Source organism: Ursus maritimus, unplaced genomic scaffold (assembly GCF_017311325.1).
Source record: "Ursus maritimus isolate PB19 unplaced genomic scaffold, ASM1731132v1 scaffold_36, whole genome shotgun sequence".
Lineage (NCBI taxonomy): Eukaryota > Metazoa > Chordata > Mammalia > Carnivora > Ursidae > Ursus > Ursus maritimus.
Genome location: NW_024426230.1, coordinates 7,960,631 through 7,987,689, shown reverse-complemented (window position 1 = coordinate 7,987,689; position 27,059 = coordinate 7,960,631). Strand labels below are relative to the sequence as shown.

Sequence of the window (27,059 nt, the reverse complement as noted above, 5' to 3'; positions counted from 1 at the left end):
TAAATCATGCCGAAACTCTTGGTTGTCAGCAAAATCATCATCATCATCTCTCATTTGATTTATTCCACAGCACAGATAGCAGTAGTCTCAGAATAATAAAACCAACACCACCACCAATAGTTTGATTACTGATAATAGTTTCACATTCATGGTGTATTCCACTCGGGACAGGACATATAATTTTTTTTTTTAAAGATTCTATTTATTTATTTGACAGAGAGAGACAGCCAGCGAGAGAGGGAACACAAGCAGGGGGAGTGGGAGAGGAAGAAGCAGGCTCCCAGTGGAGCAGGGAGCCTGACGTGGGGCTCGATCCCAGGATCCTGGGATCACACCCTGAGTCGAAGGCAGATGCTTAATGACTGAGCCACCCAGGTGCCCCAACTGAGCCACCCAGGTGCCCCCAGGACATCTAATTACTATGCTTTAAAATCACTCGAAATGTTCATTTCTTTGTGTTTATACCGTAATTGGATAAACAGTTACATTCATTTATTTATTTTACTTCTGGTTTTTTTTTGTGACTGCCTTTAAAAAATCATTTTATAATTATTTAAACCATTTAAGTGGTTTCATAGTCAAATCTCAAACCAAATTACAAAAGAAGTGGCTTTCCCAGCATCTTTTCAACTCTAGTCCCTTCCTCCCTCTAACACAGGTAATGTGTCTAAGTTCAGTTAAAAGTTCTTATATATATGTGTGGAATGAATGATGTAGTTAAAACCTAATAAATGTTGATGGTATTTTCCCATTAGTTTTGATCTCTGTCTGTTCTTCCTCATCTCTAGTAAGAAATTAAGAACTTGGTAGCAAGGAAAGGTCTCATCTCTAAAAACATTAATTCCTGTTCTTTGTGTTTTTCTGTGAGTGCGGGTAGGATGGGTGTTGTTCTTGCAAACCTCTAATTTTCACTTGCAAATTTTTTCATTAAACGCTTATAATTCATTTATGGACTGTTTATTTAAAGTAATAATTACTGTGGGTCTTTTAAGATTCTAAACCACCTATACTGACAGTCTGTATTAAAATATTCCTAATTTTTCCTTAATTTGAGCTTAGTACTGTCCATATTATAGCACATGATAGCTTACACTTATATTTTTTAAGAAACTGTCTCTGTAGAACTCTAGTTTTAGTTTTCAGATTTTTATTTTACACAAATGCCTTAATTTTTTAATGATTCCTACTTTTTGGTAAGCCTAAAAAGGCCATCATCTAGGGGCGCCTGGGTGGCACAGTCGGTTAAGCATCTGCCTTCCGCTCAGGTCATGATCCCAGGGTCCTGGGATCGAGTCCCACATTGGGCTCCCTGCTCAGTGGGGCGTCTACTCGTCACCCGTCCTCTCCCTCTGCCCCTCTTCCCCTGCTCGTGTTCTCTCTCTCTGTCTGAAATAAAACCTTAAAAAAAAGAAAAAAGGCCAACATCCAAATTTTAACGAAAAGTTTGAACTTACTAATCTTCCTTTATTTTTCAGGTTTACAGTCCAATAATCACATTAACAGAGTAGTAAGTCATCCCACACTTCCTGTTACAATAACTGCTCATGAAGATAGACACATCAAATTTTTTGACAATAAAACGGGTAAGTAGGTTGTCATATTTTCTTTTTAGTCTTAATACTGTAAATTTGAAATGATCAAAAATGCTGTTCTTTTTATGCAAGACATACTTGGCCTAAAAAATTGCCAAGTTAAACTATTTCAGCTCAGATATTTTGCTTTACTTCATGTAGTACACTTAACATGTTAAGTTCTGTCCTTAGGTGTATATAATACTTTGCCTACCAATTATGTCTTCTCCATGTCATGTTAAATATAAACCCATCCATTTGAGATTTTTTTCTTTCATATTCTGTTGTGAAAGGTCTCTTTCTGGGGTTTGGTATTTCAGATATGCTCTTAGAAATGTTCCTCAGGAGATGAAATGATGAAATAGTGGAAATTGTTTATTGCTGTTTTCCCTCTATTTCTTGTTGTGAGGAAACTTACCAGTTATATGGAAGTCAAATTAAATTTTAATCTGGCCACAGGGTTGTTTATTTAATGACCTCTGTTTAATCTGTCATTAGAATACCACATAAAATACAGTTTGTTTTCAGTTAGGCTTCTTTGTGAAGCTAAAACAGTGGTATTGAAGGATTTCCAAGTAAGAAACTTAAAAGTTAATTGCAACATTATTGCAGGGCAACAGATATCAAGCAAGACAGCAAATCAGAACTATAGATTCCTCTTTGACTCTCATTGATTGATTGATTCATTCATTCATTCATTCAGGTAGGCTCCATGCCAGATGTTGGCCTCAGACTCATGACCCTAAGATCAAGAGTCAGATACTCTGTGACTGGGCCAGCGAGGTGCCCCCTACAGATTTCTCTTTGAAGGTTATGTAGGATGTGGTTATAATCATTAATGTTTAGAGTCTTAAAATAAATCTGTGTGTTAACACTTTAATGCACAGATTCCTTTTAACTCAGTAGAACAAGTTTGAGAAGAGAATGGATATTCATAGTCTATATCACATACGAGAGAAAATTCATTCATATGGAAGTTCAGTTAAGCACCTTCTCAAAATAATTCTTTGAACATTTTTATGAAGCCTCACTCTCTTCTTCTGCTGCAAGCACAGAGATAATTTACTTTACTGTGTTTCTGAGAAGTTTTTAAAAAATTAACTACTGAAGATTTACATTTAGGTTTTTAAGGGGAGGGTCAGGAATTTTAGTAGTTGTATTAACAGCAAAGTGTGAGTCTCTAGAGCTGTTTTATTGGCAGAAATCAAGAAAATGGTAGTAGAATTTTATTTAATAACAGAGCCTATAGTCTTCCAGATTGTTTACAAATTCTGCCAATTTATTCTTTCCTGTTAATTAGTCTAGTTACCTCATCTGTACTGTAAAGACAAAGCAATAAATAGGCTCTTACCAATAGAAAAATTCTTTCTAAATCCTGTCTCACTTTACACACAGGTACATACACATAACAACATTGAAATTAAGCTGTAAATTGTGTTCAGATATACTGTTGCCAAAGAAATTTTTCCCTGAAAATTGGTAATTCATTTAAATGTGATAAACTAAAATATTTTCATAGCTGGTCTGTTGACAGCTAAGTTTTTTAATAAAGTAGTGTTCTATCAAATGACTAGTGTATTTATTGAATTTTTAAATCTAAAACATTATAGAAATTGATACTACAGATGAATTCAATGAATTCTTAGATTTTACCCCAGAAAAATGTATTTAGCTTTTGTATCCTGCACAGCACTGGCTGCTGTCGTGTATAAGATGTGGTTTCTGCTCTCTGGGAGCTTATCGTTGTTTGGGGAAAATAGGATGTGTGTCTGTGTGTGTGTGTGTGTGTGTGTGTGTGTGTGTGTGCGCGCACGCGCACGTGCACTCATACATGCAGTAAGATGAACCATACTAGATAAAGGAGTTTTCATAGTGAGGGTTTGATCTTTGCCTTGAAGAAGTGGTAAGTGTTGTTGTTGTTGTTGTTTTGTTGTTGTTGTTTTTTAAGTGAAAAAGGTAGTGGGAAATTCCAGATAAGGGCCTGTTTTGAGCAGAGGCAGCATGGTGGTAGGAACTTGGGCTGGAATGAAAGTTTCTTACAGGTAAAGCTAAAGAGGTAAGTTTGGAGAAGGGAAACAGAAACTGTTGAGGTGAACTTTTCAGAGCCAGGCTAAGAGTAATGGATTTTTGTTTATGCTATGTACTGTGAAAACCACTTAAGATTTTTGAGCAGAGGTTTGTAAAATTGGTTTAGAGAGATTATTTGAGGGGCGCCTGGGTGGCTCAGTCGTTAAGCGTCTTCCTTCGGCTGAGGGCGTGGTCCCAGCGTTACGGGATCGAGCCCCACATCGGGCTCCTCCGCTGGGAGCCTGCTTCTTCCTCTCCCACTCCCCCTGCTTGTGTTCCCTCTCTCGCTGGCTGTCTCTCTCTGTCAAATAAATAAATAAAATCTTAAAAAAATAGAGAGATTATTTGAATTGCATTGTGTGGTAAATCTTTGACTTTAAAGAATTTATCATTTCAACTTCTACTTGTTCTAGAGAAATATTAAGGGGTCATGATTTTTAAAATTTTGGTAGAGGTACAAATTTGAGTTTTATCTACTGTGCCTGAGAAACTTAGCTGGTGATGGTGAGTTTGGGAGAAGGTGTACAAGTGAGGGATATGGAGTTGGAGACAGAAGATTCTGAATTCGTTGTGTACTCATTCATTCAGCACAGTTTATTGAGAGTCTGCCATAACCTTGGCATAGTTTCCAATGCTTCGTGAACAAAACAAAATGTCTGGTCCTTTAGAATTTATATTCTAGTGGTGTCTTACTGCAAGTGCGACATCATTCTATTTGATTTACATATGTCGACATGTTTGTTCTTCTAATAACTGTAAGGTACATAAAGTATTATTATTCCCATTTTACAGTTGAAATAAAAGGCTTAAAAGAACTTACATAATTTGTTCATTGTTACACAGCAGAGAGAAATTACAGGGTTGATTGATTCACACGCTGCATGTAGTTTGCTTTCAGAGTCTACATTTCTTTTTTAAAATATCTATTTTGTCCCCATTTCATAGAGGCTCACAGTATTGATTACCCAAGTCAAGGGCTTAAGGTGCCAGAGAGGGGAGAACAGGTGACTGAGTGTATCCTCTATTTTCCTCTGTTATAGGAGGAGAGAATTAACTATGGTCAGTGCAGAGAGGTAGTAGTGGAGACATGGGGCAAAAGTGAAATTGGTTAAATGTGAGAAACTGCAGGTATATATGTTGGTGAAGACAGAGTCCTAATTCTCGGGAGATGTCAGAAGTTTTGACACTTCTCTGGTCATCAGTGGAAGCCCAGCATCTGACTTAGTTCAGCATTCTACCTCTTTATTCATGTCCAATCTGAAAGAGTTATGTAAATTTTGAAATGACCTTCTAATTGTGTGGAGAGGAAGGGTTGACTCTAAATTGACTTAGCGTGTGATAATGAGGGTTAATTTAGTGCACAGGCAGGAGAACTGGAGACAAACTGGGCAAACTATAGTACCCTTAAAAGAAATGAGTAGATCTGCTATTTGGATGAAAGAATTCTTTGGTTTAAGACATGTTACATTTTGGAGATGCAGGATCATTCTCAGGAGAGAGGTTGGAACTAGATTTGTGAATTAAGAGTTACCATCATAGATTTGACATTTTAAGGGAAACTTATGATGTTTGGTATTTAACCTCCAAAGATTTGAGATTATTGTCCTGGAGACCAACCATTTTATACCTGGAGTTTTTTTGTTTTTTTTTTTTTAATAGGAATGTTGCAAGGAATGGATTCTAGATCTGATGTGTTATGTTGGCTTCTGTTCCTCAGAATAGCAGAGAAGAATCTCTAAATTTATTGTTAGTATTGGTGAGAAACAGACAAATGTGGTTTGAAATGATGAGAGACTTATTTTTTACTTACCTGATGACATTAGCATTGCCAGGAAGTGATAGGACTTTTTATGTTTTTCAGAGTAACTTTTTGCATATTTGATTATGTTGTGGTTTTATATTCAGGCCAGGAGCTGTAGCAAACAACAAAGTAGATCTGTTTCATGTCCCATTGTGGAATGTCATCAGGGGACCAAAAACATGGCAAATGATTGTAACTAGAATTCTGAAGAAGGCCTCTCATTAGGAGCAACTCAGGCATTTGAGTAATAAAGACTTATTGCTGAATGAAAGAGAAGGAAATTTTAGAAATATCAGTATTTGCTATTTTATTCCCCTCTTGGATGAATCAGTTTATGATACTGCTTTCCATCCATCAAAGGCATATATTGCCAGTGCAGAGGCTAATCTCCTTGTCACCAAGGTATTTATGCAACACAACTTTGTACTTTTAACTTGTGTTTTAATTTTAACTTGCCACCGAATCCCATTTTCTTGCCAAATCTTGAGTGAAGATATTCATTAAATCCCACTTTCCAGAATAGTGTTTTTGCTACTGTCTGGGGAAATCCAGAATAATTTCTCTAATACACTCTCACCCCTCTCCCCTTTCTTGTTTCTAATGTATAAAATTATTGACATTTCAAAGGATAAATGAGTTTGATAATAGTAGAATCTTCAGTTAGGAATATATAGGAAATATATCCTCTAGTGATTTATTTATCAGAAACCCTGTATATGAAATAATCTTTACATCTCTTAATGAGAGAGATTTTTTGTTTTTAGTTTAATTCCACTTTATATGATCTTAAGCCTTTGATGTGGCCATACAGTCATTATGTTTTCCACTGCCTACCAGATACTGTCAGATTCATGTCACACAGATGTCTTTTTTAGGAGTAACTGGGAAAGTTCTGCATTAGAATTCAAATTCTCTTTAAAAAATTATTACAGGCATACCTCCGTGGGTTCAGTTTCACACCACTGCAGTAAAGCTCATTTGTCATTAAAGTGAGTCAAATGAATTTTGGTTTCCCATTTTATATAAAAGTCATGTTTATACCATACTGTTGTCTGCTAAGTGTGCAATAGCATTACGTCTAAAAAACCAATGTATGTATTAATTAAAGAATATTTATTGCAAAAAAATGCTAACCATTGCTGAGCTTTCACCAAGTTGGAAGCACTCATCACAGATCACCATAACAAATAAAATAATAACTTTGAAAGGGTTTGCAATATTGCAAGAGCTATATGTGACAGAGACAAAGTGAACAAATGCTCTTGGAGAATGGTGCCAATAGATTTGTTCAACACAGGGTTGCCACAGATCTTCAGTTTGTAAAGAAACTGTACTGTCTTTGAAGCACAATAAAACAAGGTATGCCTGTATACTGGGTGAACCTTGAAAACTTTTAAGTGACAGAAGGCAGACACAAAAAGCCACATGTTATTATATGATTTCAATTGTATGAAGCATCCAGAATAGGCCAAATCAGAGACAGAGAAAGCAGATTAATGGTAACGAGGGACTTGGGGGAGGGGAGAAATAGGGAGTGACTGCTTAATGGGTACGGGTTTCCTTTTGCAGTGATGAAACTGTTCTGAACTGGATAATGGTGATGGTTGCATATCATTGCGAATGTTCTAAAAGCCACTGAATGATACCTTCCCAAATGGTTAAAATGGTAAATTTTATGTTATGTGTATTTTACCACAATAAAAAATATATTGCTATAGTGATTGTCTATTTTATGTTATGCTATATTATAGTTTCTGATCTCGCAAGTTAGTGACTATTTGTGAAAATTTTATATTCTGTGTTATGTTTTATTTAGGTAAAATGGTCCATTCTATGGTAGCTCATTTGGATGCTGTTACAAGTCTAGCTGTTGATCCTAATGGAATCTATCTGATGTCTGGAAGTAAGTCTGAACTTCCTATACTGCCACAAACTTTATAAAAGAATTGTTACTCAATAATGTACTTTCTTTGTTCTTTTATTACAGGCCATGACTGTTCTATTAGATTGTGGAATTTGGACAGCAAGACATGTGTGCAAGAAATAACAGCACATAGGAAGAAATTAGATGAATCAATTTATGATGTTGCTTTCCATCCATCAAAAGCATATATTGCCAGTGCAGGGGCTGATGCCCTTGCCAAAGTATTTGTGTGAATCAACAGAAACTCACTTCTTAACAACAGATTTGCTTGGACAAAAAGAGGGTCTGCATCACTGCCATCAGAAAGGTTACTGATATGACACTACATGTGATCTGCCTGGTGAAGGCTATTCAAGGCAGGCATAAATTGATGGAAATCACATCTTAATGTCAGGCTCATTAATTTAATTGTAATTACTGTATCTCGTGGGACAAATAAAAAGGACTCCATTATTTGTGGCCTGTACTGGATATGAACTGAGCGTATGTCTGTTTTTTAGGTATCTTTAAGCCAATGTGGAGTCTGATCTTACAAAAGACTTTTATTTTGGACTCTGTGTGCTGCCTTAGGGTTAGGAATGTGGTGCTCTTGTTGGGGGGGAAGTGAGCTCCAAGAGTAGCTTTTTTTCATCTCTTAGTGATTTTCTGTTTATCAGTTGAATGCCACAGATTCCCTTTTAAACTTATTTTGCTTTAAAAAAAAAAAAAAGAAAATTTAACTTAAAATATTTTAGCATTAGTTGCACAAAATGTTTGGATAAAATTCTAGTTTTTATAAGTCTTTTTATATATTTAGCCTGTCACAACAGTGCTCAAGATTGTATTGACGTTTTTCTGCATTATACAACCCTAAAACACAGAGATCTCACTGACCCGCTGCCGTGTAACCACACTTTTTCCTTCTTTTGCCTAATACAGCTCAGCTAAGTCCTTCCATAAAGATGCTAAATCACCTTCATCATCACATTATTGTCTTCATATAAACCAAGGACTATTAAGTGTATTAAAATGAAACAGTGGGGTTTAATACTCCAAATGAACTCTTTAAAAAGAAAAAAAACGAACTAATCTTGGCATCCTATCACTATGTGATATTTTGTACATCTTACTGTATTTACAAGTTTATTTATCAAGGATTATCCATCTTGCTAATAGCCTATTATTTATTTCACTTTTTGTTGGTCTTTATATCCTTTTATTAATGTGCTAAAGGAACCTGTATATCTATTTTGGAACTCTTTGAATAGTCTAAAATAGACTAAAAATGGAATATTTTATAGTTTAAGTTACAAACCAAGGTGATTTCCCCCAGATGCATATCTTGGTTTACCATGATTCTAAACAAAAACTATCTTGTTTAAAAATATTTGGAGTAAAATTTTATTTGCATTACAAATAGGATACAAAAATAGTTGAATCAGGATACAGAAATCTGCTGTGTTTGGACTAGTCATCCCTGTTTTATTTTTTCAGATGTGCTTAATTTTATGGTGTAACTAAAGATTTTGTTTGTGTAATGCATGATTAAGACAATAAAGTATTTTTTCTAGTCTTCCAAAAACTTTTCTGATCAGTTTGCGAGTTTTGATGAGTTTTGTAAGGTTTTTGTTTTACAAACTATGAATCAGCAAATTTTTAAGATTGTACCACATAGCAAACGTACAGCTGTTGAAAAATAATGTATATAAAATGCATATAATAAATATTAAATTGTGTACCTGTATGTTACTGTTGGCTACATTATTTTGTGTTGATTAATAAAGTGCAATACTTTACTCTCCATCATTAAACTAGGAAATGGAGATGGTTTCTCAGTGAGTCCTTCATTTTTTTTTTAATGTGCCTATACAAGGTTTTTTTTGTTTTTTTTTTGTTTTTTTAAGATTTTATTCATTTGACAGAGAGATAGCCAGCGAGAGAGGGAACACAGCAGGCAAGTGGGAGAAGAAGAAGCAGGCTCCCAGCAGAGGAGCCCGATGTGGAACTCGATCCAGGAACGCCGGGATCACGCCCTCAGCCGAATGCAGATGCTTAACGACTGCGCCACCCAGGCGCCCCGAGTCCTTCATTTTTATGCTGTTCTGCTAAACTTTGTATTGCTTATTGAGACTCTAATAAGATTAGAACAATTAACACTATTGAGAATGACTTTCTACGTATTTCACCCCATTTGGGAATATAAAAAAATCTTCTGTTGAAATAAGTTAGACAATTCACAATAACCAAAAAAAAAAGATAAGAAAAAGCAGAGATCCAGTTTCAAATCATTTCCTTAAACATTCTGTTTACTAAATCTGGATTTCAGTTAATATTGTTGTCATTCCTGTCTGGCCATTATCTGTTTCCACAAAAAAGTAAAGCAGAAAATAAACTGCATTACTCATTAATTAAACGTTGTCCTTATAAATAATATTAAATATTAGTATCTTGAAACTTTTTCCTTCAACAAGGTAATATCCTTTTTCTTTGAAGAAAATTGGAAATGGATTTAAAAGGTAACATTAAAAAACTGGTGTGGCAAAATTCTCTTTGCCTAGTGTAAAAAAAATTACATTGTGTGTATATTGAGAAATTGTGTCTTCTACAGAAAAATCCAAGTGTCCGTTTTAGTCATTGCTGGTGAAATACTAACATTTTTCAGAAATTTTCTTAAAGTAATAGGTTTTTTGGTTTTCTGTAGATTCAACTTAATGAACAAAGTAAGAGGTTTTGGAAATAACAGTTTTTTCCAAAGCTAGTATGGTTTCTGGCAGCTATTCCAGACTGGTGCATTATTGTTTAACTGAAATGTTATTCTCATCATTGCAGTGCGTAAACATTCACCTCTTGGGACGTGTTAAAAGTGAAATGAATAAAGTTTAGTATATATGTTTATTTTTCTCTTCTCTACTTTAGTTGTATTTTTCTCTCCAGTATTAAATGTTTGGAGGAGACTAAAGGATGTGAAAAGAGAAAGTCTTATTTTGTGTGCTCCCATTTGTGACTTATGGAAAGTTACGTAGATTGATTTGACTATGAAATGGTGCTTTATAAAGTTTAAGAATATTTTTATATACAAATGTTAATATGTTGACTTTCTCAATATTTAATCATATTCTGCCTTTTTCATACTTTATTTTCGTGTAATTTTCTCACATTTCAAAGTTGGTTATCTACTAATGACCAGCATCTCATTTAACACAATGTTATAAATAGCCTAGCATATTTGAAATTGAGGCATGCCTGCTAAAGTTCAATTGTAATACATCTTTTTAAAAAATCCTCCTTTACTCCTATTAGTTGTTAACCCTTTATCTTGTTTACTTACACAAAATAATTGATAGTAACTTAATAGAGTTGTCATTTCTGCTCTTAGTGTTAAGTCAGTCATAGTGTTCATTTCCCTGGTTGCCTTCAATGCCTCAGAACTTTGTCCTTTATAAAATTTTCTTCTTCAAAAATGCTTGTAATGTTTGGAGCCTGGGTTTTCATTTAAGTTTAATTTTTCAAGGAGTGGTACTCTCAGCTAAGAATTTGTGGTCTGTTATGGAAGGAAAAGGTTAAGCCCATTTTTGCTTAATGAACTGAAAATTCTACATCAGTCATTCATCTTTGAGGCGTTTTGTAAGGGGGGGCCAGTTTATTGTCTTCACATACCCCATTTTGTCAAATTTTTTGTAGTGTTAAAGGCAGTTTCAGTTCTGCCTTTCCAATACATGGTCCTTTCATTCCTTTTATACAACCTATAAAATTGTTAGACTCAAAAGATTTAGAATTAATACGTGTGGGGCGCCTGGGTGGCACAGCGGTTAAGCGTCTGCCTTCGGCTCAGGGCGTGATCCCGGCGTTATGGGTTCGAGCCCCACATCAGGCTCCTCCACTATGAGCCTGCTTCTTCCTCTCCCACTCCCCTGCTTGTGTTCCCTCTCTCGCTGGCTGTCTCTATCCCTGTCAAATAAATAAATAAAATCTTTAAAAAAAAAAAATTAATACGTGTGCTCCAGTAAATCAGTTAACACCTCTTTCGGGTGAACATGTAAATTGTTTCAGATAGGATCGGTGTATTTGTGAAGGGTTACAGGGTGCACAGGCGGATGAGGGAGAGGGCAGGTCCTCTCTGTAGAGAAAAGCAAGACAGGATGACAGAATACCTCTATCTGAAGGGAGAGCTCTTGGTGAGGTAATCTTAGTTACATTAAAGGAATAATCACTTTTCAAAAACCAACTTTACAAGCATATGTAAGTAAAAATAACGTTAATTAAAAAACATTTTTGTTGAACTAAGTAACCAAAAGCATCTCATGCTGTTTAACTTGGTAGTAGCTGTGTATAATGCCTAGAACAGGAGACATTCAATAAATAGTTGAATAAATGTAACAATTTTAAGAAAAACTTAGAATTGGTCTTCCTGAATAAAATAGTGAATGTAGGATTTTTTACCATGTCCCAGGGATAGATACTTGGAATAATAAAAGTAAAGCAGCTTAGAATAATAGTCACTAACAGTTTTATTGTTTAAATAGGCAAACTACAATATTTTTCCTGCAGTTCTGTTTTTAATATGTGCTTTTCCTCACAGCCAAATGTTTACAACAAGAATAGTAAGTAAAAATTTACCAACTTAGCTTTTTTTTTTTTTTTAGTACATGGATGACTTTTAGAGTATAAGCCAAATATATCTATACACATATAAAATTAAGGGTATAAATAGAAAAATACCAGGCAATCCTGCTGTCTTGTTCAGTGTGATTCAGTTATGTTATTATGAAAATACACTACAAAAGAAACTTCATACCTAATTCCCTTCCCTTTCATTCATAATTACAACTTTTTAGTATATTAGTAACAAATGTTGATTGATTTTAAGATAATATCTACTGAGGCAAAATACTTAACATTTAAACTGAGTTGAACTATTTAAGTTTCATTTTCCTTATATATTTAATACAATGATCAGAGAAGGAATGTTGCTTTTGTTCTGAGTATCATATTCTTTTATTGAGCTATGGAATTTGGGTTTCTATACATTTAATATGCGTTTTATAATTCCTAAGATTTGGATGCGTGATACCTCCTCTTTCCTGAGTTTCTAAGGGTCATGATTATGAAGCCTCGGCAGACTGTTTAACAATTCTAAATGAGTGCTTATTTGCTTGAAACAGCTGTTGGCATTTTTAACATAATAGTTTTGTATCTGATCCTAGTATGCTATATAGTATTTTCGTATTATAAGAAAATGACTTATACATTCTGTCTTCTTGCACTTTTTCTTCCAGTCGTTAAAACGTCACCATTATTGCTGGGATTCCAAGAAATCTCTACAAATGCCTCTGATGACATCGGAAACAATTGGTTCTAATCCTGTGAACTCTCTTGTGAAGAAAGCATGTGACTCCTTTGGCTTAGAGGCCATATCTTTCAGGTCATCCAAAGGTGCCCAAGCCACACCAATGGAGAAGATGGTGATACCTACAATGAAGATAGTTTTAAGTGAATTAAAACTAAGTTCCAGCTTATATATAAAATCAGGTGTAAATATTTTTCATGAATGAGTAAGTAGTTGTAGAGAAAACTCTCTAGTAATGTCCGAAGAACTAAATGTCCTTCCCCAAATGGTTAGGTAGGTTTTAACAATCATTGTGATGAGAATGGCTAATCAAAAACAGAAGCTCAGCCATCAGTATAAATTACCACATTAACATAAGTCACATGATCACTGACAAATATTTGATAACCTGATAAACTCTTAAAAAAATAAACTACAGTAACATACTTAGTGAAATGGTGAAAATATCCTGAGATTGGCATGAGAATGGGCCTCCTGCTATCATCACTCCAATTAATCATTTTACTGGGGTCCTAGCCAATGTAACAGCATGAAAGAATGGCACAAAATTTGGGATACGTAAATGGAAGTTAGAATTTCTAAGGCTGCTGTATTGCCAGGGATGGCAACTAGGCTTTTGTGAATAAGAACTTTCTTCCAGTTTGGTGTGTATGTTACATTGGCAAACTGACCAGTAGTGAGAAATTTGACCAAGCAAAAATCTGGTGGTAAAAACAACCAAAGAGAAAGGTCTGTGAAGCTGGAATAATTTCTTCTAGTTACACATGAGGCATAACCTCTGCATTCCCGTGGGCTACTAGAAGTCTTTGACTACTTTTTGGCTAGGGTGATAACTACATTAGTTTGACTCGCCTCAATCCCAAGTGCAATAGTTGTTTACCATCTTTCTTTTGGGTGAAGATCCCCATAATGTTTTGAGAGTTTCTGAAATAGATTCTCTTCTATCTAAGACTTCATCCCCCTTCTAGTGGTATTCAGTGCCAAGAGTTGTGAATACTTAACATATAAATAAAGCAGGTTTAGTTTATGTAAAAGCTCCTTGAAACGATTTCTGATTTATTACCCCCAGTCAATACTCCCCTCTCCCCTGGCAAAAGAAAAAAAGGAAAAAGAAATTTTCCCCTCCGTTTTCCTCACCTGTAGATTGAATTCAAGCTCACATTTGTTAGCTCAGACCCAATATATAATTAGAGCTTAAAAAAAAAAAAAAGTTACAACCAAGTCCCGAAAGCCTAGGTATCCTGGCTTTTGTTAACTTTGTAACTTTGACTTCACTATCACTAAAGGATAATTTTCATGGAAATGGTGTGGCCCAACCTCCTGAAGTTCAACTAATTGCATAGAGAAAATATATTTGAATTAATCTAGTTCATTTAATTTAGCCTGAATCCAAGCCTGTTAACCATAAATTATTTCAGTAAGCTAAATTTTTTTAATTTATGAGAGAGAGAGTATGTGCATACATGCACAAGTGGAGAGAAGGGCAGAGGGAGAGACCCTCAAGCAGACTCCCCGTGGAGTGCCGAGCTCCACCTGGGGCTTGATCCCACGACCATGAGATCATGACCTGACCCAAAAGCAAGAGTTGGAAGTTCAACCGACTGAGCCACCCAGGTGCCCCTGTAGGCTACATTTTTAAGGAGTATGATAGCAAAAAGGTCTTTGATCTGGGTTAGTTGCCGATGTGTAGAAAAAGCCAATGTATAGCTTAAATTTCCATGTATCAGTTCTCTACCCACTAAATAACAGTATTCCATTAATATGTAAGTACATAAGTGCATTAACGTGCTAATAAATTATCAAAGGAAGAAAAGCTTAAGTCATTAGGAATTAAATAGGGAAAAGGATGTATGTAAGAGTATAGAAAAATGCAAGGCTGCCAATTCCCGTCTCCCAAGTTAGTGTTTTTATATTTTAAGTATTATTGGACTGCAAGCACTCAGTTTTATCCCAGGAATGGGAGTGCCAGCTTTTTGTTGCTGTATTTGATCCCAGCAACACATTATGGTAATATTTTCAGGAATGAGTGGCCTTTGCCAAAAGTAATATTAAGGTTGGGGTAAGGGAGAAAAAAGACCTTTTTATACCCTTTTACAACATCAGAGTGTGTTTTTATTATCTCAAGAAGAAAAAGACTAAAAAGGAAATTTGGGTGGAATAGAATTAAAGTCTACTGGTGCCCTTATCTTAGAAAATTCATGCAATCTAGAAAATTATCAAACAGATTCATGGTAAATTATGATAAACTGATTTTGGGGGGTGGAATATATTCCAAGTTTGAGCCAAACATAAGCACCTGTAACATGTTTCCTTGACACATGACATGGCTCTCCTGGGCATTCTCCCAACAATACAGTGGTTAAGGAGTGTGAACTCAGCCAGACTGCCTGGGTTTGAATACTGGCCTCACCACTTGCAAGCTGTGTGGTTTTGAGGAAATTTGTTTCCTTACCCATAGAATGAGATTCCTTGGGCTGGTTTGACAATTAAATCAGTTAATATTGGGTAAAGCTCTTGGAACAGTGACTGCCATGATGTAGATGTTCGTTCAATAAAATAAATGCTGAAGTTTATATTTATAAAACTCATTGAACCCCTCAGTTCCCTACCCAGCCAAAGGACAAGAACCTTACCGGCATCGTGTGCAGCAGCAGCCGGGCCTCGAACATCATCATAGGACTGGCCATCTGTGACAATTACCAGGAAGTTCTTGTTGGGGCTATCCCTCACGGGACCAAACACATTTCTAACAGTGAAGGAGATAGCATCGCCTGTCGCTGTTCCACCACTCATATAGCGAATGTTTCTGATAACAGCTAGGACATTCTCTTTGGTGCTATAATCAGTGAAACTGAATTCTGTGCGCTGATCATAGGTGAACTGTACAGCAGCTATCTTGGCACCAATGTCTGAGATTTCAAAAGTCTTGGCTATGTTGGAAACAAATTCAAGCATGAGGCGAAAATTACTGTCTCCGACACTGCTGGAGCCATCAATCAGAAAGGCAATGTTCACTGAGTTGTAACAGGTCTTGCTGCACATCATTTGCTCATGAGTGCAGAGTTTCTGTACCAGAGGCTTTACGTATTTTGTGGTGCCAAACCAGTTAGGCATGTGGTAAGAGAAGAAGCCATTATTCCGACAGACAGCCTAATGGAGACATAAAAGGGATCACAAGCTGTTTCTTCTTAAAAATTATAGAAACATTAAAACAATTATAAAAAACATTCTGTCTTGACTGTTCAAAGTTAATTCAGATAAGGGCCATTCAGCACTATGCTTCGAAGCCCAAAGGTAAAATCACTACATAACAGAAGACACCCTCACCTCCTTACCTTGTCAACAAATGCAACATCCTGAACCATCCCCAGTTCTTCAGGAATAGGCTTGGCCACAGAAACTATAAATACATTGACACCGAACTCTCTGGCCACGATGCCCGCTTCCTCGATGTCATCAGAAGGCCAGCCATCAATAAATACCACCACCACTTTGGGGATCCCTTTTCTTACTCCAGTGTCTGCTGTGAAGAATTTCTGCGCGGTGTGCTTCAAGGCTTTTCCTAGGTTTAAAAAAGAAGCAAGCTGGAATGGCACCACTGCTCAAATGACATTCTATTTCCCTGTACCAACTTGATGCCACCAGAGTTTAAGAATTTAACTTACGTAGAACTTAGTTGTATAACAGATGGGAAAGTTTTAATTATCCATCAGGCTTATTTGTCTTGTCTTCACAACCCATGTTACTGCCCTCATCACCTCCCAGAAGCCTCATGTTTCCTTACTGTACATCACTCACCAGTCAGAAACACGACTGACTCCCACTCCTGTACTTTCCTCTCTAGCCCCTTACTGACTGACTAGGACCACTAAAAACTCAGAAAAAGAGACGTTCCTTCAGAGGGTCTGTACTGCTACTTTAGTTCTTTCTGCCACATCTCCATTTGTTAAATCAGTCTGTTGATCTTTGCTTCTTTTTAACATGCCGAACAGGTACTTCTCTAAAGTGGCTGTCTGTTCTATCCAATATAAGGATAATAAAACACAATATTTTTTTGTGTGTTTTAAACAAGCAATATTAATTAGCCCTTCGGTATATTTTTCATTATAAATTGAGTGTCTTAGATGATCAAGTACCAACCTAGCCAAGATTTCAATGTCAGGAGGAAGAGTTTCACATCTGCTTATATAAAATAGCCTAAAACTGTTTTACATGTTTGATCACTCCTAACCCTCTCTTGTGTTATACCCCAGGTGCCAAAGTCTACTTACCTGTATTGGAATTACCCCCTCTGAAACCTACTTCCTTTATGGCAAACAAAACATCTTTGGCTGATGTAAAGTTTTTCAAGTAAAATTCTATTTTGGGATGTTCACTAAGTGGAGAAATGAAAAAAAAAATGTTATCTAAGGAGAACTGGAAAGGTAAAACAAGCAACAAAACATACCTTAAAAAAAAGTCTTTAAATTGGACAATGCCTAAGTTTCTTTCTTAATCCCATAGTAATACAGTCAATTAAGGTATTGCATCCTTACTTGAATTTTAAGGCATCTTGCAGAAATGTAACAAAAACCATTGCTACCTTGAGGTTTTATTTTATTCTGGGTAATATGCTAAATACACATTACATGTATCATCTCATTTCATCATAGCTCTACAAGGTAGAAACTATTTTCCCTATTATATAAATGAAGAAACTGAGGCTCAGGGTATTTAGGTAACTTGCTCAACAAAACAAAGCTGCACTTCAAATTCAGGTTTGTCTGGTGCCAGAGTCCATGCCCAACCTATATGGTGCCCCTGAAACCAGGCCTGGCTCAGAGCACTGGGCTTAATGGAGATCTGCAGAGTTGGGCAGCACAGAGGTGGAAGGTGGCAGGGTGGGAGACCCTGGAAGCACTCAAAAGAGTGGGTCTATTATATACTCAGGTTTCTGGTCAGAAGAGGCAATTCCAAGGACACTGGGACCAACATTTTAAAAATGAGAAGGTATAAGAAAATAAATTATGAAGGATTACAATATTGAATTTTTGTTATAAAAAATGATACATTACGAATCTTAAAATAATGTATATTATAAGATTTGGGATTTTCCATATTTAATAGTAAAAGGATTTCAGCTCACTTATCACTACTCTGTTCATTAGAGAATATAGTGAAAACAGTTAAAGGCACCATTTGTTGTGTTTAGTTTTTAGATAAATCAGTATTTCATTAAGTGTAAAATTTAAAGATTTTAGTATTATCAATTACCATTAAGTCAAGAGTTTTGAGAGATAAACGTAGCACTGGTTGTATTTCTGTATATCTGGTAGAATGCTGGGTCACAAAATCAGATATTATGGGTTGATAACCTTCTCACTTTTATGGTCACTTTTCAACTATCCAAATTGTGATTTATGAGATTTAGTCTTGTTTTTGCATTCTTAATGGTATATTCTGTTATTCTGCTTAAATCTAAACTCTTTGATACAGTCTATTCTGATGTTCTTCCTAAAATAGGAAAACTATAAGCCAAGAAGTTTATAGAGAAGCTAGTCTTTGAGTTTATAAGACAGCGTAGCTTTCATCTTGAAAAAGACTTGGATACAAATCTCAAAGAAAAAAAATTAAGAAGAAAAGCACTGAGGGGAATTTGCCCCCCTGAGATGTTAAAATTTACAATTAAAGCTACAATAATCAAAGCATTGTGGAAAAGATGTAGAATTAGCTTATAGATCAAGGAAACTGACTTGCCTAAACTTGCATATAAAACTGGTATCTCCTATCAATGGAATAAGAAGCTCAGTTGTTTTAAGAGTGTGGGACAAATTGGTTAAGTTATATAGAAAACAAAGTTAAATTCTCAAACCAAAAAAAATCTATCTAAATTAAGAACAAGTTGTAAAAAATAACATAAGAACAAATGAAATAGAAATGAATATTTGTAGTACTGGTGCTCCCCTCACAGACTGCTGATAGCAGTTTAAACTGAATCAGCTTTCTAGAAAGCAATTTAACTTTGTATCAGAAGCCTTAAAAATGTCAGAACGCTTTGACCCAATCTTACTTCTAGAAATCTAGTCTATTGAACTAATCAATGATGGTACAGGGTGACATAAGGATGTTAATCATAATGTAATGTGGAATGATGAAAAAACCGAAGAATGGTTTAACAAATAATCATGCAAAGGAACATTATACAACTTTTTTTTTTTGAGAAAGAGTATGTGAGTGGGGGTGGGTGGGTGGGGGTGGGACAGAGGGAGAGAGAGAATCTTAAGCAGACTCCATGCCCAGCACAGAGCCCACACAGGGCTGGATCTCCCAACGCTGAGATCATGACCTGAGCCAAAATCAAGAGTCAGACAGTTAACCAACTGAGCCACCCAGGCGCCCCAAAACATCATTTTCTGAAGAGTAGTTGTGATCTGGTAAAATGCTCAAAATATTAAGGGTTGAAAAAACAGGACATATGACATTTTTATAGTTGGAGCTTTTGAAAATGCAACACACGCATGTAGGAGGGGTGGGGGATAGGCAAAATGGGTGAAGAAGAGTGGGAGTTGCAGGCTTCCAGTTATGAAATGAATAAGTCAGGAAAATAAAAAGTACAGCATAAGGGGGGGCGCCTGGGTAGCGCAGTCGTTAAAGCGTCTGCCTTCGGCTCAGGGCGTGATCCTGGCGTTCCGGGATCGAGTCCCACATCGGGCTCCTCCGTTTGGAGCCTGCTTCTTCCTCTCCCACTCCCCCTGCTATGTTCCCTCTCTCGCTGGCTGTCTCTCTGTCACATAAATAAATAAAATCTTTAAAAAAAAAAAAAGTACAGCATAAGGAAGGTAGTCAGTGGCACTGTAATAGCATCCTCTGGAGACAGATGGTAGCTACACGTAGAGTAAGCACAGTGTGACATAGAAAGATGTTGAATCACTATGTTGTACACCTGAAACTAATGTAACATTGTGTGTCAACAATACTTAAATACTTCAATACTATATGGTGCCCCTGAAACCAGGCCTGGCTCAGAGCACACACACATGTACAAACAAATTTTCTTAAAATACTGAAAGGAGGGGCATCTGGGTGGCTCATTCAGTTAAATGTTTGCCTTCAGCTCAGGTCATGACCCCAGGGTCCTGGGATGGATCCCTGCTCAGTGGGGACAGTCTGCTTCTTCCTCTCCCTCTGCCACTCCCTCGGCTCATGCTCTCTCTCTCAAATAAATAAATAAAATCTTTTTTAAAAAATCAAGGATATAAAACATTTTATAGTGATTATCTCTGAGGGATATGTTTAGGAAATTGGTTATGTATGTACTTTATATGTTTTTCAAGCTTTCTATAGTGAGCATATTATAATCCTAAAAGCCATCAACATTATTTTTAAATGAACAAAATTAAAAAGGTAGGGCTTCAGGTCTCCAAGGAACTATGGGAAATATTTAAAAGAATGACAGAATAGGAAGGAGGAATAGACATATCTCTTCTTCCTTCAGCAAAGAGGAATTAGGAATTGAGCAGAGTATATGTGCAGAAGTAATTTGTATGAGCAAAAAAACCTTTTAATCTACCTTCTGGTCCTCAAATAGCATATAATTCTCAATCTTTTTATTCCAAAAAGGAAGCACTTATACCTACCTAGTCTGCTTAGGCAGTCTTACATCCTGTATTTATAGTTTGGGAATTCAGATTGTCCACAACTCAATATGTTTATATTGAACTGAAATGCATGTATCCACTAAAAGGACTGATCCTTTATCATCAAGTCTCCACCCATTTAAACAAGATTGGTACCTGGCTTGAACAAGGCCTACGTGTGGTCCTTCTGTTCCAATTCCCAACATTAGAGCCACTTTGCCCACAAAATTCTTCTGTAGATTAAATCGGCGCTGCCCAATATTAAAACTTCCATCAATCAGAAATGCAATGTCTGCTTTGCAGTCTGTGAACACCCAAACAAGTCTTTCTGTTAGCAGTTTCAGAGGAGGGAGGGAGGGAGAGTGAATGTTACTTTCCCAAATGGATATCTGGACTCTTACCTTTATTGCCAGTTTTTTTCTCAGGTGTTTTCTTTAGTCGTTTCCCTGAAACGAAGTGCTTGGCATTAGTAAAAGGAAGACAGTTTCATAGCAAGAAGCCCACAAGGGGAAAAGCTCATGACAAGGAGTGTCATTCTTAAAAATACTTGTTTTTAAAAAATTAATTTCCTAAAAAAAAAAATTAATTTTCTCACCATTTTCTGGACTGGGGAAGCAATGCCCCAGCAAAGAAACAAGTCAGAACTGTTGTAGGCCAATATTTGATATGCCACGAATCCAGGCCTTGATATCTCAAACCCACAGTTGAGGCAGGACTGGAAACTCAAGAGTTAGATTCTAATGTTCTTAATTTCTTTGACTTTAGAACTGCCACAGTCTTAGGAAAGGAGATCCCTGGCTATTTGTTAAAATGGACCAACACCAATTCCTTTTCTGCATACGGCAAATGGAACTAGGAAGTTCATGGTACTTTTACTTTGTCCAGTTTCTAGGCATGGGGTTTATCAGAAAGAAATAGCAGGACTTCAAGAGAACGTTTGGTAGTAGAGTTTATAATTGAAAACAGAAGGATAGGAATTTGAAATATAAAATTAAATGTTTCTTTATGTAATATACCAGTAAACATAAGATATTTATTTTGTGGGGTTTTTAAAAATTTTTTAAGATGTTATTTATTTGAGGGTCCCTGGGTGGCTCAGTTAGTTAAGCGTCTGCCTTTGGCTCAGGTCATGATCTCCGGGTCCTGGCATTGAGCCCTGGGTCAGGCTCTCTGCTCATCAGGGAGTCTGCTTCTCCCTCTCCCTGTGCCGTTCCCCCTGCTTGTGCTCTCTCTCTCTCTCTAATAAATAAAATCTTTTTTTTAAGATTTGAGAAACAGAGAGAGCATGAGTGGAAGGAGGGGCAGAGGGAGAAAGAGAAGCAGGCTCCCCGCTGATCACAAAGCCCAAACGGGGCTTGATGCCAGGACCCTGAGATCATGACCTGAGCAGAGGTCAGACATTTAACCAACTGAGCCACCCACGTGCCTGTTTTGTGTTTAGTACCAATTTCCTTTAAAAGGAAAGCTATCAACAACACATTTATTTTTAATTTCCAAATGCTGTGCCAGGCGACTAGGAGATAGCTTTCATATTTCATACCTGTTGATGGATGTGCTGTGGATACTGCTTGTCCCGTGGCTTCCTGGGTACCACTTTTTCCTTCTGTTAAAATAAAAATAAGACTATGTTTTGCTCTTACTTCTTTACTATCAAAGCATAATGAATCTAATTTAGGGGCCTATGGGATGATAAATGTAATCGAGTGATGGCAATTGCATGAGTACTTGCTTCATGCTAGTTTCAAAGAACCAAAATGGGTTCTTAGCTATTAAATCATATTTTAAAAGGATGACCAAAATGAATTTACATTCATTTTCATTCACTAGCATTTTGAGCTAGTGTTACTTGGTAAATGTCAGAGCATTCTGATTGCAGACAATACAAGTCTGTCTTTTCCTTCTTTCTTCCTTTCTTCCTTCCTTTCCTTCCTTCCTTCCTTTCCATCTTTCTTTCTTTTTTTTTTTTTTTTAAGTAGGCTCCACACCCAGCTTGGAGTCCAACATGGGGCTTGAACTAGTGACCCTGAGATCAGGACCTGACCTGAAATCAAGAGTCAGATGCTTAACTGACTGAGCCACCCAGACACCCCAGACAATGCAAGCTTCTACTGCAGTCTTCTAAAAGCAAGATTATTTTTCCCCCATTCAGCCAAGTTTAGCTTGAGTGGGTCTTTGCCTATCCAGTCCCCTGATTCTAACCCATTGTTGACTCCTCCGAGTCTTGACTGCAGGCTTTTCCATCAGAGTCAAAGAGGTTGAACAAAGAAAAGCAGAAAACTTTTTTTTTGCGGGGGGGGTTGAGGCAACATTTACACAAAAGTAAGAATAATGTAATTGTACCTACTTGTCACTGTGAAAGAAGCAGACCATCTGGAAAGTGTTTGAGACTGAATGCCATTGGCAGCTACTGAGGAATAGTTTTCTCGACCTGGTAGGCTATATATTCGCACAGGTCCCCCTGAGTTGCTGATTACTCCCCTGTAACAGAGAAAAGCAGCTGAAAAGCTACCCATACTTTTTCAGGGGTATCTAACTGACTTCTAGGCCATGTTACACTATTGTTGTGATTAATCAAGAAAATAGTTCGTCAGGGAAGATACATAAGGATGCTGCCAGCCTTTTTTAAAAATTTGCTTACACAGGTACAAAATCTGCCTGGGAGAAATGGTTTTGTGCTGTCAAACTTCTTAAATGTTGTTAGGAACATACCTGTAGGATCCTATTCCCTACAGCACAGAGATTCAAAGTTAATAGAACCAAATAATTTTCATAGTTTTCTAAGGTACTTTACACGTCCTTGGACTTCATTAAAAAAAAAAAAAAGTCTTGCAGGATAGCAGAGTGGGCAATGAATAGGGGCTCTGGAGGCGGACCTGGGCTTTTGGTTCCAATTCTGGCACCTGCTAACAGTGCCAAGATAGTTGGCAACTCTGAGTTCAGTTTCCTCTCTATAAAATGGAATAAAATTGTACCTACTCTTTACAATTGTAGAGTTGTCATGGAAATTAAAACAATGTCTAGCACGTAGTAAAAACTCACTAATACATCACATGATTAAGAATGTTCTAAAATCACAGGGATCTAGCTATCAAGAAATAATACAATTTGCCTTTCAGTCAGAAAGCTTTCCTTTCCTGGTTCTTCAAGGATATCCACGAAAACCTTAAAAATGTATCCATCTTCTGTGGCCAATATTGGTACCAAAAGAAAGAAGGTGGGGGTCCATTTGGCTAAAGAGGGAAAGAATATCATTACACTTAGATTTCTCTCCCTTGCACGTTTCAGCTTACCTGTGGATAGCTGCACCACATATGCTTGATACAGACGCATACACTATGTTCCCAAACACGGAGAATTCCTCAAGAGCGCAGCCCCCTGGGCAAAGGACATCTGCTTTCTCTTTCCTGATATCCAGGCCTCGGGTAAAGCATGTGATAGCAATGGGAACTGAAAAGAATGGAGGGAATGTGATGACATTCTTAGGATTTTGAGGGGAGTCCCCGTGGGGTGGGGTGGGAACTAGGGTATGAGATTGAAGATTTATCTCCCTAATTTCTATACTTCTTGTTAAGAATATTAACGTATGTATGGTTCCACACCATTCCAATTTTAGCAATTGGAAACAGAACTAGAAAATGACACTAGTCATTTGTGATTTATTAATTCATTCTAGAAAAATAAAAATCTCAATTAAGATTATAACTATGGACACAATTGCCTGAGATAAAGATACTAAAGATACTGGGCTGAGCCTGAGAGGAACATTTTCCTTTTTTTTTTTTTTTTTTTAAGTAGGTTCCGCACCCAGCATGCAGCCCAATGCAGGGCTTGCACTCATGATCCTGATGTCAAGTCCTGAGGTGAGATCAAGAGTCCATGCCTAACCGACTAAACCACCCAGGCACCCCAATGAGAAACATTTTCATAGACACACACACAAACCTCTCAAGGTCCCATCCTTTGCTTCGAGGACCATTTATACCAGTTTTTCTCCAAATGCAGTGCCTTAAAATTATATCTTAATTTAAGGAAGCCAGTAAACAGATGTTTCCCTTTACAAAATGTCATTTAGCTCAATCACCCATTTTACAGATGCAGAAATTAAAGCGATGGGGTTAATTTGCTCTAGGTCACACAGCCCAACTCCTGCAGGACAAGAAACAGGGAAGTTAGTTTCCATGCAATGAAGCATTTTTATCTGAATTGAACCTGCTTATTTCTGCTCCAAATCTGTCCAGAGAGATTTATCAGGCAGTAAATGCATTTTTAGAAAACACTGTTAATACTCTTCGAGTTTTACACACCAACCCAAGCTAATAAGGAATTGAAGTTCTTATTCCAGAAGATGTTAGGTAGACACAAGCTATTGGCAGCATGTAACAATATGTTAACTCATCAAGTTACTATAAATGTTAAGTTGAGAATAATGTTATTAAATACTATTTTCTAAACACAAGAAATTGTGGTAATCCAAACCTTTTTGAAACAGATGTTAATAAAAAACCAAAAAACAGCTTTTTTTTCAAGACAGAGTAATACTGTCTGGTCATCTGCCCATTTGAGTAGCCTGCCTCTCTCTACCAATGACCCTTTTTTATGAGCTCTCTGTGTTGAGCTGCACCCTGAACTGTGCATCTCTGTGGAAGGGAAGGCAGAATGCCAGGCACAATGCTGATTCCTTAGCTCTGAAATATGTGAGATTGCTGCGGAAGTTAAAATCCTTCCAAATCAGTAGCCTCATACCTGTGAGCCTTATACATGTGATCAAACAGCCTTAATCCTTCCTCCCACTTTTCGTATCATCAGAGGCTCTGCCTTTAGCTGCCAACACTGACTCGAATGGGGGGGGGGGCGGGAAAGAGAAAGAAAGAGAGTGTGTGTGTGTGTGTGTGGCTGGGCTGGGGTGCTGAAAACAGCCCAGTGCAACACTTGCCCTCATCTCTCCTTTCAAGAAGAACAGGATAGATTTTGTAAAAGAGTTTGCCTTTTATATTGTAGAAAACACACACACCCATACTCGGACTTTTCACATGTGGAACAAACTGTTTTTAGACTCTCTTCAGTATGAAATGGGCATACAATTAGGGGTTATTCCTAGAAACCAGAGGTTCAAGCAAGGTGGGACAAGGATGTAAGCATCTCTGTGTCAGCTCTGACAGTGTGAAGTCGGGTCCGGGAGGCTTCTCCCTGACCTCAAACGCCAGGGACAACCGGAGACTAGTGTGCCCCTCGGTGGGACTCAGCGAATACTCCCCTGCCTTGACCTTTCGATGCCGATGCTCGGCTTCCCAGGTGCCTCCCACGATGGGAGTGTGGATTCGGAGAAGCTTCCTTCTCCACGCCTTGGGAAGAACGTCCCCATTGGATACCAGGGGCCCCCTCGCGTAGGAGAAATGGGTAAGCCGGAGTAGATACGCTGTGGGTATGGATGCGTGTGCGCCAGGCAGTCGTTCCAGCCTTGGCGCCCTCCAGCTGCGGTCCCTGGGGCCAAGGTCCAGGGGCTTGATCTGAGCGCGCTTCTACCTGCCGGCCCCCAACCCCTCCCACCGCCTGGCCCCAGCCCTGCTTCCCCGACAGGGGAACCCGCAACTCACCTGCTCCCTCGCTGCCCGCAGACTCTGGCAGCAGCAGCAGCAGACACACACCTGCGAAGAAAGGACAGCGCGAGGGCTGGCTCCAGCCTCCACCCCGCTTGGTGCGACGGAAAGGGGGTGGGGAGGAGCGCGTACCCACCGAGGCAGAAAACGGGAATCCAGGCTGCAGACATGGTAGTCGAGGGGCTGCTCGGACCTGGAAGACAGGGAGAATGCGAGGGAGGCTCCCGGGAACGGAGGCCCCTACGTCCCCACCACACTGCGCCCGCCCTCCCCTTGGGGATCCCGCACCCCTCGGAAACCCAAGGGCGGTGGAGGGGAGGGAGGTGACCTAAGAGGCCGCTGCCCCGGAGCTAGCGCCTCTCTATCTGGAGACGACGCTCTGGCTGCAAATCGAGCCAAACCCAGCATCGATGTGCAACCCCGGCCAGGGAGAGGGGGTGCGATATCAAGACAGAAAGAAGCTGGGAACGACAAAGGAGAGACTCGGACAGGCAGGTGTCAGGGACCGCGCGCCCGCAGCCAGACGTCCAGGTCTCCGCACCTGAGTCAGATCCGCGCGGCTGCGCCTGAGTGCGGAAAGCGCGGCTCCTGCCGCTCTATAAAGGCCGGGCCGCGCGCATGAGCACTGCGCGGGGGGCGCGCGAGGAGGGGGCTGGGAGCCTGTCCCCCGGGGCTGGGCGGCGGCCGTCCAGCTCCGCCCTCACCCCCTCCACGTCCCGGGGTGAGGCCCGCGCCGAGAGCCTCCCCCCCGCAGCGCGGACCTCGGCCACCTGGACGCCGCGTCCGTCCGTAGGGGAGGCGCCAAGGCCCGGGTCAGAGTCTCGCGGCCCCCGTGGGACCCGGCGTCAGGGGTGTCGGAACGAATGTAGAACGGCGGCGGGACCCGTGCCTGGGGACGCGCGGGGTGAGCCCGGGGCCCACGGCGCCGGCCGCGGAGGCTTGACGGCGCTCCGGGCGGGGCGGCTGCCCGACGTGCGCGGCCAGCTTCACTCGGGCTGGGGAGGGACGGTTCCCCGCGCACGGTTCCCGACGGCGGAGCTGCGGCCCCCGCGGGGAGCCTGGGCTCTGCTTTGGCCAAGGCGGCTGAGGTGGCGCAGGGCTGCTCTCCACCCAGAGGCCTTGCGCCCCCGAGAGCTTCCCGGTCCACGCGGCCTCAG

The 27,059-nt window shown here is 38.8% G+C and overlaps 2 protein-coding genes across 4 annotated transcripts in view; one reads left to right on the top strand and one right to left on the bottom strand.

The window, feature by feature from the left end:
* STRN3 (striatin 3) overlaps positions 1 to 9,086 on the top strand; it is a 104,347-nt gene extending 95,261 nt beyond the window's left edge. For all 3 annotated transcript variants that reach the window (XM_040620802.1, XM_040620803.1, XM_040620804.1), the window contains 3 exons: positions 1,476 to 1,583; positions 7,256 to 7,342; positions 7,427 to 9,086. In XM_040620802.1, the coding sequence (XP_040476736.1) occupies positions 1,476 to 1,583; positions 7,256 to 7,342; positions 7,427 to 7,596 (365 nt within the window). In that variant the 3' untranslated portion in view covers positions 7,597 to 9,086. The remainder of the gene's footprint in view (positions 1 to 1,475; positions 1,584 to 7,255; positions 7,343 to 7,426) is intronic.
* A 2,273-nt stretch (positions 9,087 to 11,359) lies between these two features.
* On the bottom strand, positions 11,360 to 26,072 carry COCH (cochlin). Its single transcript, XM_040620800.1, is given in 12 exon segments — positions 11,360 to 12,811; positions 15,323 to 15,839; positions 16,025 to 16,251; positions 16,961 to 17,064; positions 20,462 to 20,609; positions 20,707 to 20,751; positions 21,846 to 21,908; positions 22,650 to 22,783; positions 23,596 to 23,751; positions 25,688 to 25,761; positions 25,763 to 25,950; positions 26,039 to 26,072. Coding segments are annotated over 12 exon segments (1,866 nt in total). The 3' UTR covers positions 11,360 to 12,635.
* Positions 26,073 to 27,059: the final 987 nt, after the last annotated feature.